General features: G+C 47.9%; 1 protein-coding gene across 1 annotated transcript in view; it reads left to right on the top strand.

Annotated features, from left to right (window-relative positions):
• Window positions 1–14,007, top strand: part of LOC125288300 (protein diaphanous homolog 3-like) — a gene marked incomplete in the record, with an annotated part of 178,881 nt that extends 164,874 nt beyond the window's left edge. Inside the window, 1 exon segment of the mRNA XM_048234536.1 lies at window positions 13,752–14,007. Within this exon segment, the coding sequence (XP_048090493.1) occupies window positions 13,752–13,999 (248 nt within the window).
• Between the last annotated feature and the right edge of the window lie 1,073 nt (window positions 14,008–15,080).

The raw sequence follows: 15,080 nt of genomic DNA, 5'->3' as shown, positions 1-15,080 counted from the left end.
TTAACATCATAGTGACAGGCTTGGGACAAATACAAGCTGTCAATCAAGCCTTAGGGGAATGACACTGGCAGAAGCATTTGACTGACACCACTTCAGGTCAGACCGGACAGTTGGATCATAATTTAGCGTGTGCACTTTTTTTACTGAGTTGACATTAATCTTTTATGGGTTGTTTTACTAGTGTAAGGTCAAGGAGAGGCTGTATTGTGTTTATGTTTGGATCTGTTAGAATAACCCATGTACCAGTAAACTGAATAACTGTGTATAACTGTTAAATTGCTTGGCCTGAGATCCCCTATTGCTGTATGGATTAGATGGCAGTGTGGGAAGGGAAGGATGATGCTTTTAAAACCATTCCTTTGGCATTGCTCTTCTGCTTAAAGACATGTAGCCGGCATGATGAATGCCCCATGAGAACCCGTTAATGCAAAGTTGTTTGCGATGGAGCCCCATTATTCGATCGGTACATGCTCATGCGAAACAAGGGAAACCATTATAAAGCAACACATATGTCCTCCTCTTACTCCTTTTCAATGACCAACCACCTTTCCCTCCAGGGTCTCAAGGCCACATATCTACAAACAAATACACACGTACACACACACACACACACACACACACACACATATTTTTCTGTGCTTCACCTGATCATGCTGATTGGATTCCCTCAGTATTCCTTTAGGGCAGTGTTTCTCAAACTTTTTTTCTGAGGACCCACTTTTTAAAAATGACAGACTAAGATAAGATATATCAAATATATCGCTAAGATAGGCCAGCTTCGTCAAGAAATGTTCATTAGTGAGCGTGCTTGCAGATTCAAACATCGCTCTTCCTCCAAGAAGAGGCTCAAACTCAAACCTTGCGACAGCACTTTACCTCGGGAAAGCCACCTTGCCTTGCTGTGAAACAGTACAGCCTTTTGGTCAGCTACCATCTCTTCGCAAAGTCGCGGAGAATAGACACGCTTTTAAGGGCGGGTTTTGATGAAATTCACCACTCTCACAACAAGGTTCAAAAATCTCATGTAGGTGGGACTAACTAAGCTGCCTTGACACGAAGCTTCCCTGTGAATAACACAGTCGTCCATTGCGCATCGGGTGCTACCTGGGCTACAGATAAAAAAAAAATAAAAATAAAAACTTTTTTTCCGTCAGTTCAGCGCCCCACCTGGCATGTCTCCTTTGACCCACAGTTTGAGAAACGCTGCTTTAGGGCATTTGACCACAGTGGCCCCAATAACTACCGACCCTCCTGAAGGAACACAAGCCGATGCGAACACATGTTTGCCTGCTTGAAGAGGTCAAGGGAAGTGTTCAATGTTTCAATTGATCCCGATCAATACCTCCAATCCAATTCCCCTCTGGCAATCTCGTACCATGCTGCAAGATTATGCTTCTCTTTGACAGCTAAGGCCTCGCCAAGCCACCACAGACACACACACACACACACACACACACACACACACACTTCAGTGCTGAGGGAGACATTAGTTTGACTGATGTCTCTTACACTTCCCGGGTCCCGTTGCTGCCGGCATAATGAATATCTCTGACGCGCTCGGTATTGGAATTCATGAATTCCCTTCTTTTATAATACGCCTGGCATTATGGTGAAACATTGATGTGATTTCTGTCAGGGCATACACCTCTCTCCACAAAAAGCCAGCATCTCTGGCTGTCGCTGCCCGCATGTTCGCACAGCTCCCGGGATGGAGGCGGGAGGGAGGGAGGGAGGGAGGGCGGAGGGGAGAGGGAGAGGAAAACCCAAAAGAAGGGAAGAATGTGTGTGTGTTGTCAACACATGAGGGATGTAGCGGTGCGTGTCTTTTTAATTGCTCTGGTTGAGAGAGTGCACTCATACACACACCCTCACACACACATTTGTGTACAGGCACACACACATACACAGATGCACGTGCAAGCTGGACCCCAGATTGGTTCTCAGTGGCACAGAACAAAAGCAGGGCCTAATTTGTGTCCTTTGTGATGCTTTCAGCTCTGTGTGTGTGTGTGTGTGTGTGTGTGTGTGAGATCAGGGTTGGGTATGCAGCTAAATCATAATGAGTGGCTAGTGCCAGCAGTGCAGGGTTGGTGTGTGTGTGTGTGTGTGAGAGAGACCTCCAAAGGTGCATGTGTGGCCTGGTCTGTAGGGTCATTAGGGCATTATGCGGTCTAACGCAGCTTTAAGAACATCCCAGTAGAGATTCTTTCTTTATGTGTGCCTATGGTATGGTGGTGTGTTATCCATTTAGAATGATGCAGTATCCTGAGCACACAGAATAGTGTGTGTGTGTTGTGTAGTGTTGTGCTTACAGTATGTAAACTTTATTTAGTGTTGATGTGTTTTGATTTCCTTAAGCTGCGTAGTGGTTTATTATGCAGTTCATGAGCCTCATTAGTTCACTAGGTGCAAACAAAGCTGCTGTTCTCCCAACCAGTAGGTAGAGAGCAACATAATCACACCAGCATTCAGAGAAGTTAAATCCACCATACCCATGTTTTTGTTCACTATTATTGTTTATTATATTGTTATTATTTTATCATCATTTATTTATTTTTGTTGCTCTCACTGACTCTTAGCACTTGAGTCGCTGTGTAATCTAATTACGAGGCGTTTTTACACGTTTGTTGTGACGGGTGCATCCACGCCTGGCCGGAGCCATCAGGAGATCTTCCCCCCATTAGAGAGGGTAAATATGGATGCGGCGTTACTTTCTCTTATTAGAAAATAGAGAAATAGTTGCAGACCAAGGAGCGCAGCGAGGCAAGTGGGTGGCGGGCGAGCACAGACGTGTGTGCCATCAGAATGGCAATGAGAGCTGACCTTTAGTCAACGCACTATGCATCCGCCTTTATCGCCGACGCCAAAATACTCATTAGAGATTATGAGCTGAAACAATTCTCCTTTTCTTTTTTCCCCTCCACACACCCGCCACCGCCGCCGCCACCGCTCTCTGACTGCGCACGGCGGAGTTTAATTAAAAAACACACAACCTTCCACCCCGCCATGCCGCTCCACCCCGCTGCTCCGCTTTTGTCTCAGCGCCACACTCCGCTCCATCCTGCTGACCTGAGCAAGATTAGGAGGGGGAGACTCCCCCGTGTGATTAAACACAGGGCACTGGCGGTAGCAGTCACCGTGGTCTGGGATGATTGTTGTTATTTTTCATTAGCCCGACAAAATACGGAAAAAATGGCTAGCCACAGGGCGCACCTGCATGGTTCCCTGTGCCGGGTCACAAGGCTAACTCATAAAGGAGAGTCAAATGGACAAGCTAGGGAACGTATAAGGAAGCACGTGCACGCCAGCACACACACAAGCACGTATTTAAACGCAGCTGATACATCTCTCTGAGAGTGGGGGGTTTAACACACGCAAGTGTTACTGGGCGTCTCAGGGGCCATAGCTCAGACCTCATTAACCTCTCTGTCTCCAGAGAGAGGCACGTAGCACACACCCTTAGTCCAGCAGACCAGATCTGCAGCTCTTAGAAGTGCTAGTGCCAGTAATATACAGTCTAATCACACAGTCTTAGTACCACATAGGAGAAATTGTTTTTCATTTTGTGGATATTACTACTTACTATTACTACTACTATATTTACTACTGCAGTGACCGTAGTGGAGGCGGATATGGTGGTTATTATGCAGCATATAACAACAGCTCACCAGCAGCAGAAGATGAGTCTTAATAACACCTGCCACTTTGAGTCTGACACCAGCAGTGGAGATGCACTCGGGGTCACAGAGCATTGTAACTGCATATAAAACAGGCCTCACAACCTCCCACGCAGATGCAGCAGGCGAGGGGCCACCTTAATGATGGCACTCAGTCGCAGACATGAGTGTGCAGGTGATGGGTGGGGAAGTGCTTCTCAGGGCAAAGCCAGTGCCCACCTGCCCAAATCTGGGGCATTCGAGCTCGACCCAAAGCACCGTCTCTGGATTCCGTGCTAGAATTGTACAACCTGGGTAGGATTCTCCTGTCCACAGCACCACGTTTTAGATGTTCTCTTGATTTGCTACTGATTCAGACATCATTAGAGGGAAAAAGATCAGGAATGGACAGTGACAGCAGTGGTGGAAGATGATGTGTGTTTCTTCAAAAAATAGGAGAGGAAAGATAGAAGGTGGAGGATTAGAGGAGGTAGATCTGAAGCCATCAGCCTGCCGAAAAGAATGACCCCTGTCTCTGGGCCCTGGTCTAGGGAATGTGAATCGGGCATCTACGATACGATCTGGCAGATGAGCTTTTATTTTTAGGACACAGAGGCTCCAGCAGGAAAGATTTATAGGGCTTTGAGTGGGTTGATCTTTTTAAATATTCAACTTTGAATGAAATATGGAGCATGACTCCCGGCTGTTTTGAATTTATAAGTGCATCTCACAAGCCAGGCTGTGCATACAGAAAGACGTCAAATACCACTTCACGCACGCACACACACACACACACACACACACACACAAACACACACGCGTTCCCACAGACACACTCACACTCCACTGTGACCAAAAGGTAGAGAGCCCAGTCCAACTTGAAAGGCAAAAAGAAGAAAAGAAGCTAAAAGAGAGGGGGATAGAGGGAACATTGGAAAGTACTGTTTCAAACAATGCGTGCGTGTTTGAAGTTTCCCATTTGATGTTGGAACATAATGCTTCATGAGAATTCTTCAAAAACCTAACTCTTGATGGCCACTGATACATTAACCTATCTGTTTCAGTCACGTGCAAACACTGTGCTATCGCTTCGCTCAAGAGCACTTTCATTTAATTGGTGTTGAGCGAACATTAAAACACTGTTGACTCGACCAGGTCCGAGCAATGCCCTTGCTGCGCTCTCCACTTGTTTTAGTGTCCTGGGCACTGTTGTGCCTGTGGTTCCGTGTAGCATCACACAGTCCGCTCACGCATCGGCCACTCCCCTCGCGCGCACTGGAGAGCTGGAGGATGAAAGAGGCCTGGTGCACGAGATGGGGCTAGGGAGACACAGCAGCAGCATCAGGACCACTCCTCTCTGCTGCAACCTAAGCTCTAATCTCTCCTCCCCCCTCTCCTCTCCTTTCTCCCTGCTCTTCAAAGGTGTCAACATCCTTCACAAACTAAACTTGGCCCAACTCACTCCCTCGCATCCCAAGTTTCAATCCCCCTGTCCGCTTCCTCTCCAGTCATTTCCACTCTTCCAGTAAAGCTCTCTTCATCTTCTCATCCCTCCTGTCCTCTCCCCTTGTCGCCCAACTACTCTACTTTTCATCTCCCAGACTGCTCTGTACTTCCATCACTCCCTGCTTCCTTGAGTTCTCTTGTTTGCTCCTCTGCTCTCTCCTCTCCTCTCAACCAAATGTTCCTTCATTCATTCCAAACAGAACTCACCTCTTTCATCTCCTCTTCTCCCCTCTCCTGTCCTCATCTCCTCTTCTCCCCTCTCCTGTCCTGTCCTCATCTCTCCTGTCCTGTCCTCTCCTCCCCTCTCCTGTCCTCATCTCTCTTCTCCTTTCCTGTCCTGTCCTCATCTCTCTTCTCTCCTGTCCTGTCCTGTCCTCCTCTCTCCTCTCCTCTCCTGTCCTCATCTCTCTCCTCTCCTGTCCTCATATCTCTCCTCTCCTCTTCTCTCCTGTCCTGTCCCTCGTCTCCTTATCTCTCCTCTCCTGTCCTGTCCTCGTCTCCTTATCTCTCCTCTCCTGTCCTGTCCTCATCTCCTCTTCTCTCCTGTCCCCACCTCACTTCTGTTTTCTCCTCTATATTTGCCTTCATCTCTCCTCTCTTTCTCTTTTCTGCCTCCTATCTTCTCCTGTGTGTTTCTCCTTCACTTTTTTGTTAATTCATTTTCCAAACACTTCAGTTGTAAGCAAATGTCACATCTATTCCCTCCTCCATCCTCTCTCTGTGCCCTCATGTGCTCGTCGCTCTCTTCTCTCCTTTCTCTCCTGTTCCTCTTTCTCTCCTTTCTCTCCTGTCCCTCTCTTCTCTCCTTTCTTTTGTGGTCCTCAGCTCATCACAGTGAGCTCATTAACCTAAAGAGCTGCAATGGGAGATTAAGAGAGAGGAGAGGAACAAGGGACCAGACCACTCCAGCGATCAATACCCCTCCTACACAACTGACACAAGGAGAGAGGGGCAGAGAGAGAGAGAGGGACAAAAACAGAGGAGATAGTGGGAGAGGATTTGTTCAGGAAATGAGGCCAGACTGCTCAGCGTCCGATTAATAGACTGAATCAAACGGAAACGGAAAGACCACCATGACAAAACAAATTCTTAACAAAAATATCCATTAAAAAGTTACCAACACATCAAATATAACGATCTTCCAATTTAGCACAGAACAAATAGACTGCCTCTAGCTGCGAATGTTTTACCACCCAGTGTCTTCCTTATTAGGCAAAAGTAATTAAAATGATGTCCTTGTCACTGTTTTGCTTCAAAATGTTAGGAACATTGGCACATGCTGTGGATCAATTGTTTAGTTTCTGCTCTCCCATCTCATCCCTGAAGTAAAAATCTTAGACCACTCTAGATTGACGGCTGGCTGTGCGAGAAAGAGGGCGAGAGAAATGGCCGTTGACTAAACTCAGGGGTGTTCATGTTTGTCAGTTCGCTTGTCAGCACATCTTAAACACATAGCTGAATGTGCCCTACTTCTTTCTCCCCAAAGCTGTTCAATAGTGTCTCTGTGTGTGAGAGGCAAAGAGAGAAATTGCATAGATCATTGTGTGAATACTACCATACTCTGAGGAAGTGCAAAGCCCCAGGACCCTCCATCTCAAATCAAGCTCTATTCTTCAGCTTCTCTTGCCTGTTTTTCATGTCAATCAAATAGCCGTTTCACAGGCAATGACCTAGAGAGACGATGGAGATCAAAAATCCACCCTAGCTCCATGTGGTCAGGAGAAAAGAACACGGAGATGTACAGCACACACATCAGTCCATGTTGCCCAGAACTGCCATGTCATTGATGACCATATCTGGGATACAGATAGATAGGCAGAGGGGTGCAAAGAGTACCAGCGAGACTCTGCAGAGTTAGGGGGAGAGGTGAGCATGGAGAGAGAGACTCTGCAGAGTTAGGGGGAGAGGTGAGCATGGAGAGAGAGACTCTGCAGAGTTAGGGGGAGAGGTGAGCATGGAGAGAGAGCCACAGAGGTGGAAGGACAACTGGGAAAAAAGAAAGATGGACCCGCCAGTTAAACACAGGGCTGTGACGTTAACACGCTCAGCCCATTACCTCGTGTGTAAATGCCATTAGAGCCTAATGTGTGTGTGTGTGTGTGTGTGTGTGAGAGAGAGAGCAAGGGGTGGCCATCTGCACCTTTTATCAGAGCCAGGGTCACATCGTCGTAGCGACATGCTTTTGATGGAGGGGCCAAGGTAGGGCCGACCTGCCTGATTAACTCGCCATCAGTGCTAATCACTCACACCCAAACAGCCCTCTCCCGCGCCTCGACACAGGCGGAGAGAGAGAGAGAGGGAGGGAGGGAAGGCGAGCAGAAAGACGAGAGCAGGCTCTAAAATACAGCTGAGGTGTGGAGAGAATCGATTAGTGTCCTGCTCCAACCCGCAACAAGTTGAGCTGTGGGTGTGTGTGTGACGGGGACGCAGACAGTTCCTACTACAAAAGAGTTTGCGTGACACACAACCTCTCCTCATCGGTGTCCCCATTCTCATCATCCCTCTCTCTTTCCCTCACATTTTCTATGGCTTCATCCTTTTGTCTCGCTCAGCTTCTCCTTTGTTTGGCATTGCTCTCTCTCACTCTTTCTCTCTGTCTCTCTGCTCTCCCTTTCCTCTATTCGCTCTCAGCCTTACTGTGTGTTTCTCTGTGGAACTTCAAAAGAGGCCTTCAGACTGGGAGCTTTGTCTGAGTCTGAAGTCTCAATATCTCTTTTGCACTGAAGGACACTGTACTGTGTGTGTGAGAGAGAGCGAGAGAGAGAATATGATTTCTCTGTTTTAACTGTGAAGAGCTGTATGTGCAACACACACTCCATCTAGAAGTGGTACTGATGGAAACTACACGCTGATCGTTTGTCTTTTATTTTGTGGGTTTATTGCTGTAGCCTGCAGCCAACTCTTTAGTAATTGTCAGATTCAGAATCTATGAGTGGGTTTAACGATGTATCTGAGCATTACTGTTGCCGTCTCCCCTGCTTGCTTTATCTCCTAAACAAACACAATCTGATGCCATCCTAAGAAGCATTAAGCTATTTTCATTTCTAATTAATTTTTCAGAGGGATTAATACTACCTACTGCACTCTCTCCAGGAAGCATCTCTGATTAACACTCATGCAGTCATATACATAGTCTCACACACATACAGATTAATACACACTCTCAGACGTATACATAAGCATACTCATTCTCACACTCATATAGACTCAGTCACTCTCACACACATGCACACACAGACACATACACAGTCACACTCTCTCTCACACATACACACTCACTCATATACAGTCCCTAACACCTTGGGAAAGGAAATATAAAACACTGTTCCGTTCCTGTGCCTGGACGAAATCACCTTCCCTCTCTCTCCCGCCCTCTCCATCTCACACACATACACACATACACACACACACACAAGAATCAGCGCAGTGAAAATCACACCCTCTCTAAATTATGCTGTTTTCCTACCAACCGCATTAGCCATTCTCTTTCTGGATCTCAGCAAAGACGTGGTGTGAGATTGATGATGAGAATACTATTAGGTCCCGACAGAGCCGCGCCGTACCGCACCGCGCTGCGCAGACTCTTTGATATGAATTACAATAGAGCCAGCTCAGGTTCCTCCTCTCTTCCCCCTGACTCCTCTCTCTCTCTCTCTCTCTCTCACACACACACACTGACTCACAGACAGGAAAACAAGCCCTACTTCCTCACCTCACTTTTTATTCTCTTTTTTTCTATTTACCATCTTATGCTCTTTCTTTATCACTCCCTTTCTCTTTCTTTCATATTCATATCTGATAAGATTTATTGTCATGATAAATAAATACATGTGTGTTGCCAAAACACTCCTTTGCTTATGCTCTTCCTTTTATTATTTTAACTATCAAATAGCCACATGTACTGGTAGCCATCCTGGAGAACCCATTGCCCCCATGATGAAGATGATTACGCAACAGTCCTCCTCTTGCTTTCTTTCCTCTTCTGTATCTCTCTTCCATTACTCCCTCCCTCTCACAAAAACACTCACACATGTTCCTCCTCTCTCCCTCTCTTCCATCTCTGTGCTTTAGAGTAGAATTAGACTCCCCATTCTCAATTGTCAGTTGTGGGGCGGGACAGGATGTAAGTGTACCTCGGTGGCTGTGGGAGTCATTGCTCAGATAAAACCCTTAATTACAGCTTAATTAATGTGTGTGTGTGTGTGTGTGTGTGTGTGTGTGTGTGCGCGCGCACGCGCACGCTAATGGGCCAGGTCATCTTTCTGCTAGTCCTTCAGACAGACAGTACCGGGCAACAGCCAGATCAAACAGATTTATGAGTCCTTCTCTTAATTAATCTTTTATTCCTCACGCCCTGACCCCTTCCTTTGCGTGAAGTAATATAATTACAGTCTAATGGTCACACACACACATGCTTGAATGTGTACAGGCACACCCACACACACACACACACATGCAGAGTCGGTGGGTCTCCTTCTCATGCATCATTAGCGCGTCCATGCTCTCCATCTCCTCTCCAGACTGGCCCGTCAGTCAGTCCAGTGTACAGAATGAGTCTCATTACTTTACCCAGACACACACATGAGCACCCTCACATAGACTTGCACACACACATATAGGTTACACACCACCCCAGAGAGCAGAGTGTGTTCATGCATGTGAGCTCAAAGGGAGAGGGCGAGTGTATGTGTTTGTGTGTGAGTATGTGTGTTTATAGCCCGTGGGTTTGTGTAGTTATCCATAATTCCAAAATGCTCTTCCTGTCTTACTTTATTACCACACCCCAGTGTGTGGTCTATATAAACATAAATTACCCCCTTTTCTCGTCTCCCCTCCTCTCCTCCCATGCTCACTCTCTCTGGCTGATGCAATAGCGAGTCCCCCGATAGGCCCATTCCTGCAGTAACTCACTCATCAGCAGGCAGACAAGAAATCCAGCTGACAACTCAAAGGCAATCTTCCGCCACCGCCAGACTGTGTCTGTGCCATTACCATCTCTCTCTCTCTCTCCATCGGACACACACACACACACACACACACACACACACACACCTCTGATGTAAAGCACATCGCAAACTCAGTGCCCTGTAGATTTCTCCGTTTTTCTCTCTCTATTCTGCTGTGTTGGGTGGCTCTCTGCAGCGGCTCATTGTGAGGCTGGGGAGTGTGGAGAGGAGACGGGAGGCAGACAGCCAGACACAGCCGGCTGGGGCCAAACCTCTATTGTCTGCCATGAGGAACGCTCATACCCAGAATGCCATCCGTATTGAGAGATTGGACTGATGTGCAGCGGTAGTATACTGACACTGACACTGCCGGAGGCACCGGCGTCTTCTTCGTCACGCTGTGTGTGTGTGTGTGTATGGGGAGATATGCACAGGTGTGTATGTATGTGTGTCCCCTGGTGGGTGAGGCTGTGTGCCTGATAATGAGTGTGTGTCTGTGTGTGCGGTGAGACAGGGCCTGGTTGTAGCCGCTTGGCAGTTTGTCTGGCTCGTTAGCGTGATCAGGCGTGATTCACCATGACTGAGAGAGGAAGCCGGTTGGGTCGGGGGACCTGCCAGCCAGCCAGCCAGAGATCACAGGAGGAGGGAGGGAGAGATGGATGGATAGAGAGAAAGGGAAGGAGGAAGTCATGGAAGAAGAAGAGAGAGAGGGTGCAAATGAGAGGGCGAGTTAGTTAGCCCGAAAACTGAGAAAGAGGGACTCATCTGCTCAGGCGAATCGCTGGCAAGCAAACAATGTGAGCACATCCAATTGTGAGTGCGGGCCCTTTCTCCTCGGCCAGCGCTCCTCCTGCTGCTGAGTCCGGCGCAGGGACCGGCAAGCAGAACTGGCAGGCGCTACGACAACAAAGGCCACAGATGATGGAAAGAGATACGTAGAAAGAAGGGGATAGAGAGACACTGGTGGAGAGAGAGAGTGCATGAAGACTAGGAGCAACGTAGCACCAGAAGGATATTTCTCCTGTAAAATGTGCTCAGCAGAGGGCCATGGATCCCTACAGTTTATTCCTTCTTCCATTCCTCTATTCTTCCCTTCCTCTCTCTGTGTGTCGTCTGTCCCCATGTGTCTCTTGTTTATCTTGGAGTAATAGAGGGCTGGGCTTCTGGGCTGCTGAAAGGGGGTAATCAGTGCTGGACAGGCAATGGCAATAATGTGTCATTAGGGCCGCTGCACACCCTGTGTTTAAACATTCATTAAGACAGCAACGCCTGGCCTTCACACACACACACATATATGTATATTATCACATACACACTGCCTCTCACTCACTCACTGACACACACACACTCACATTCACCAAAACATTGCAGATCGTCAGGGTTTGCCTGAGGACGTGAGATTGAATGAGAGAGCGAGTGGGAAGATAAAAACTCTTGGAAGGCAGAACAGAAAGATCCACAGAAAGGCAGAGAAGGTGCAGGAGTGACACCGGGGCAAAAGAAGTAAAAGAGAAAGCCATCTGGCACCGGCGGACAAAGACAATGAGACGCGAAGAAAGCAAAAAGGGGCTTGCAGACAGAGGAGCGAGCGAGCAAGTCATTGGGAAGAAAAGACCTGAGACACCGGAGCACACAAAGAAGGACGGCGTCGGAGAGCAAGCGAGAGGCAGAGAGACTAATGAGTGTGGCTTGTGCGCGCGGGGCACGAGGTGTCGGGCGGTGACAAACGAGGTGCCGGCCACGGGGGCGGTGCGGTAATGAGAGCGCAGCGGAGAATGCAAACAGCGGCCGGGGGCCCGTCGGAGAGCCATCACCATCATCCCCACACACACACACACACACACACACACACACACATCATCAAGCCCTTTTTCCTCTCCTCCCTTCCATGCGCTCATCCTCAAATGAGCTGGTTGGTAATAGAGCAGGGATGGGGTGTGAGGCCACGTCTCTGTCCTGAGTGTGTTTATTAGTGTGTGTGCATATTGGAGGGTGTGTGTTTGGGTGACCAAGGTCTTTGTGGAGTGTGTGTGTATTTGCAAACGGGGTGTGAGTGGGTGGGCCAGTTAGCGGGGTGGGTGTTGTCTTTTGGTTTCATGATAGGGCGGGTCCCCATGTGGCTGGCGCTCCTTGTTAATGTGTGATCTGTACACGTAGACATGCTCCACATACACTTGTGCTCAAGGACACAAGTGCTCATTATAGAAATGGGTAACATAATCAAATGAAGGCCCTTGTCTGACTATGTTAAGTGTTTGTGTGTAGGACATGTTCCAGAGATAAAATAATAATCTGGGTGCTTCTGACACAAAACAGCTGTTAATGAGTGTGTACAACAGACATTTTCTACAGATAAATAAGCTGTTTTGTGTGTGTCTGAGCGAGAAAGAGGGAGTTATGCTATGTGGTAGGTTTATTTGTAAGTAAAGGGTAAGGGTGTGTTTGTGTAGTGCTGGACATCGCATCAACACAGGTGTGTGTTTTTTGTTTGTGTAAGCACGCATCCATGAGTGATGCAAAGCAGGCTAGCTGTCATGGCATCCGGCTCTGATGAGACGATAAAATGCGTGGGCCGGAGAACTCGCCAGACCGTCGCCCATATTACACACACACACACACACACACACACACACACACCCACAGATACAGCTCAAGGTCACATGAATATGGATCTCCTGCTTGCAGTCTCTCTGGCGTTCGTTCTCTCACTCACTCTCCCTCTCTCTCTCACTCGCTCTCCCTTTGCTTTTACGCTGATAGAGTTTAAAGATCTGTGGCGGGATTGTAATTCATATCGCGCGCTTTGCTGCTTCCTCTCTGTCGCCAGCGAGTAGAGACGACAGGGGACTGGAGGAGAAAGGAGGGAGGGTAGGAGGATGAAGGTGAAGGAGGTGAAGGCTGGGGTGGGTGGGGGGGGTGGTTGTCAGACACTGTTGGGGCGAAGTCAATCAGCTGGATCCATTTCATCACAGGATGAGCGCCTCAATCTGCTGCCGCCGATAAGTCAAGATCGCTGTCAGTCATTACCCCTACCCTGCAGGCAGAGAGGGAGGGAGAAGGGGTGGGGGGGCAACAGAGTGAGGGACAGACCGAGAGAGAGAGAGAAGGAGGTAGAGAGAGAGAAGAAGCAACAGAATGAATGAGAGGGAGGGATGGGGTGGAGCATAGAGAATAGAGCATTTGGAGAGAAATAGAGAGGGTGGCATAAGGGAAGGCTGGCTCCACGGAGGCAGCACTGATAATGATTTGTGTGTTTGTGAGTGTGAGCGAGAGAGAAAAGTACTGTTGTGCTCAGGGTACAGTTCCATTTAATTTTGTTAAGGTGATCCTGTCCTCGTCATTACGCGTGTCTGCTTCAGTCGCGCCTGCCGTTTCTCCTCCCACGCCTACCTCTCGTCTTATTCCCTCTTGTCTCATTCCCATTTGTCAAATGAATCTCTCTCTCTCTCTCTCTCTCTCATCTCCATCTTCTCTTCTTGCCCTCAGTGACCCAGTTTCCAAAGCTGATGAGTTCAACATATAATTTCATGGGTGCCTCTTATTTCTGTCTTTGGCACCCCCCCCCCTCTGTATTTATCTCTCATTTCCTGTCTCATTATCTCTGTCTCTCTCCCCTCTCTGTTTGTCTCTCTCTCTCCTGCAGAAAACATACGGCCCCCCCTCCAGAGGTCGCGCTCACGGCAGAACATGGGGCTGACCTCATGTGCCCGGCCCCCTGCCGCCCGTGATCCCCATCAGGAGATCGACCCCCGCCGAGGCACGGGCCAGCGCGTCGAGCGGGAGAAGGAGAGAGAGAAGGGAAGAGAGAGCCCCACCGCGCCTTCAGCTCCTCTCACCAACGGCGGGGACACAGACGTGGAGGCCCTGCTCGCTCGACTCAGGGCGCTGTGAGCAGAAGGGTGGCCCCTTCACATTAGACCCCTTGTGTGTGTTCGGGGGTCTGGTCTTTCGGCTGTCTCTTTCCTCACGTGGTGTGATCTCCATTAAGCCCCCTGTTTGTCACTCATGGTGTGAGCTGTGGGCAGTAGAGACAGCAGCAGTCCCAGTGCTTAGCCCCTCCCTCTGGCTCTCTCTAACTCTCTTAAGTCCAACCCAGAGGTTAACTGCCCCCAGCATTTTAGGCAGCATGTGTCCGCCGTAAGGGAAGGAAATTGATCTCATTCCATAAAGCTTTTGTGTAAATGCAACACGATGGTGCCGCGCACCTCATAAACACACCCCTGGCAATGAAGGGAAGGATCATGCGCCTGATAGACTGATAGCGTCTCAGTCATATTTATGAGAGCGTTTCCCCTGCACGGCTTTATATGATAATGTGGAGGGCAGCGTGTTTACAGCGGCTCTCCCTGGGGACACTGTCCATTGTCACACAGCTTCATTCCAATGATTGAAAATGACTGGCCCGCTCAGTGCGTTCAGCAGTGCAGGTTACAAACACACATACACACGAATGGCAATCCTCTGTGATGAAGGAAATACACTTTAACAGCGTTTAAATGTATTTTATATATAAGTCAGTTCAGCTTTTACTGAGGGACGTAGGGGCCTCACACTTCACTCTGCATTCCTTTGCACGATAACAAAGCACTTCCTAAATCTATACTTCCTGCTGCAAAGGTTTCATATTTAACTCAACACAATTCTTCAAATTCAATTTATATAGTCATATACGTCCCAATCACACATTAATTAAGAGTATTTTTGTATAACCAGAAAAATGAAAAAGCTTATTCGTTCTATATTAAACAAAAAATCTATGCAATGCTTTTTAATTTGCATCCTTCAGATCTTTTGCAATATATTGTCTTATCTTACCAACTAAAAATGTTTTATGCAAATAAATATGTAACATTTATGCAGAGAAATATTGCAATGTTTTCTATATCCTTCTATACATATTATATTGGCTTGTATTTCCTCTGTAATGATATGTAGATGTTTGTTGTTAAACTGTTATCTTCCTTTGATTTTG

The sequence above is a fragment of the Alosa alosa genome, chromosome 23 (genome assembly GCF_017589495.1).
Source record: "Alosa alosa isolate M-15738 ecotype Scorff River chromosome 23, AALO_Geno_1.1, whole genome shotgun sequence".
Classification (NCBI taxonomy): domain Eukaryota; kingdom Metazoa; phylum Chordata; class Actinopteri; order Clupeiformes; family Clupeidae; genus Alosa; species Alosa alosa.
The sequence above is the reverse complement of the archived record's forward strand: the minus strand, read 5'-3'. Positions and strand labels throughout refer to the sequence as shown.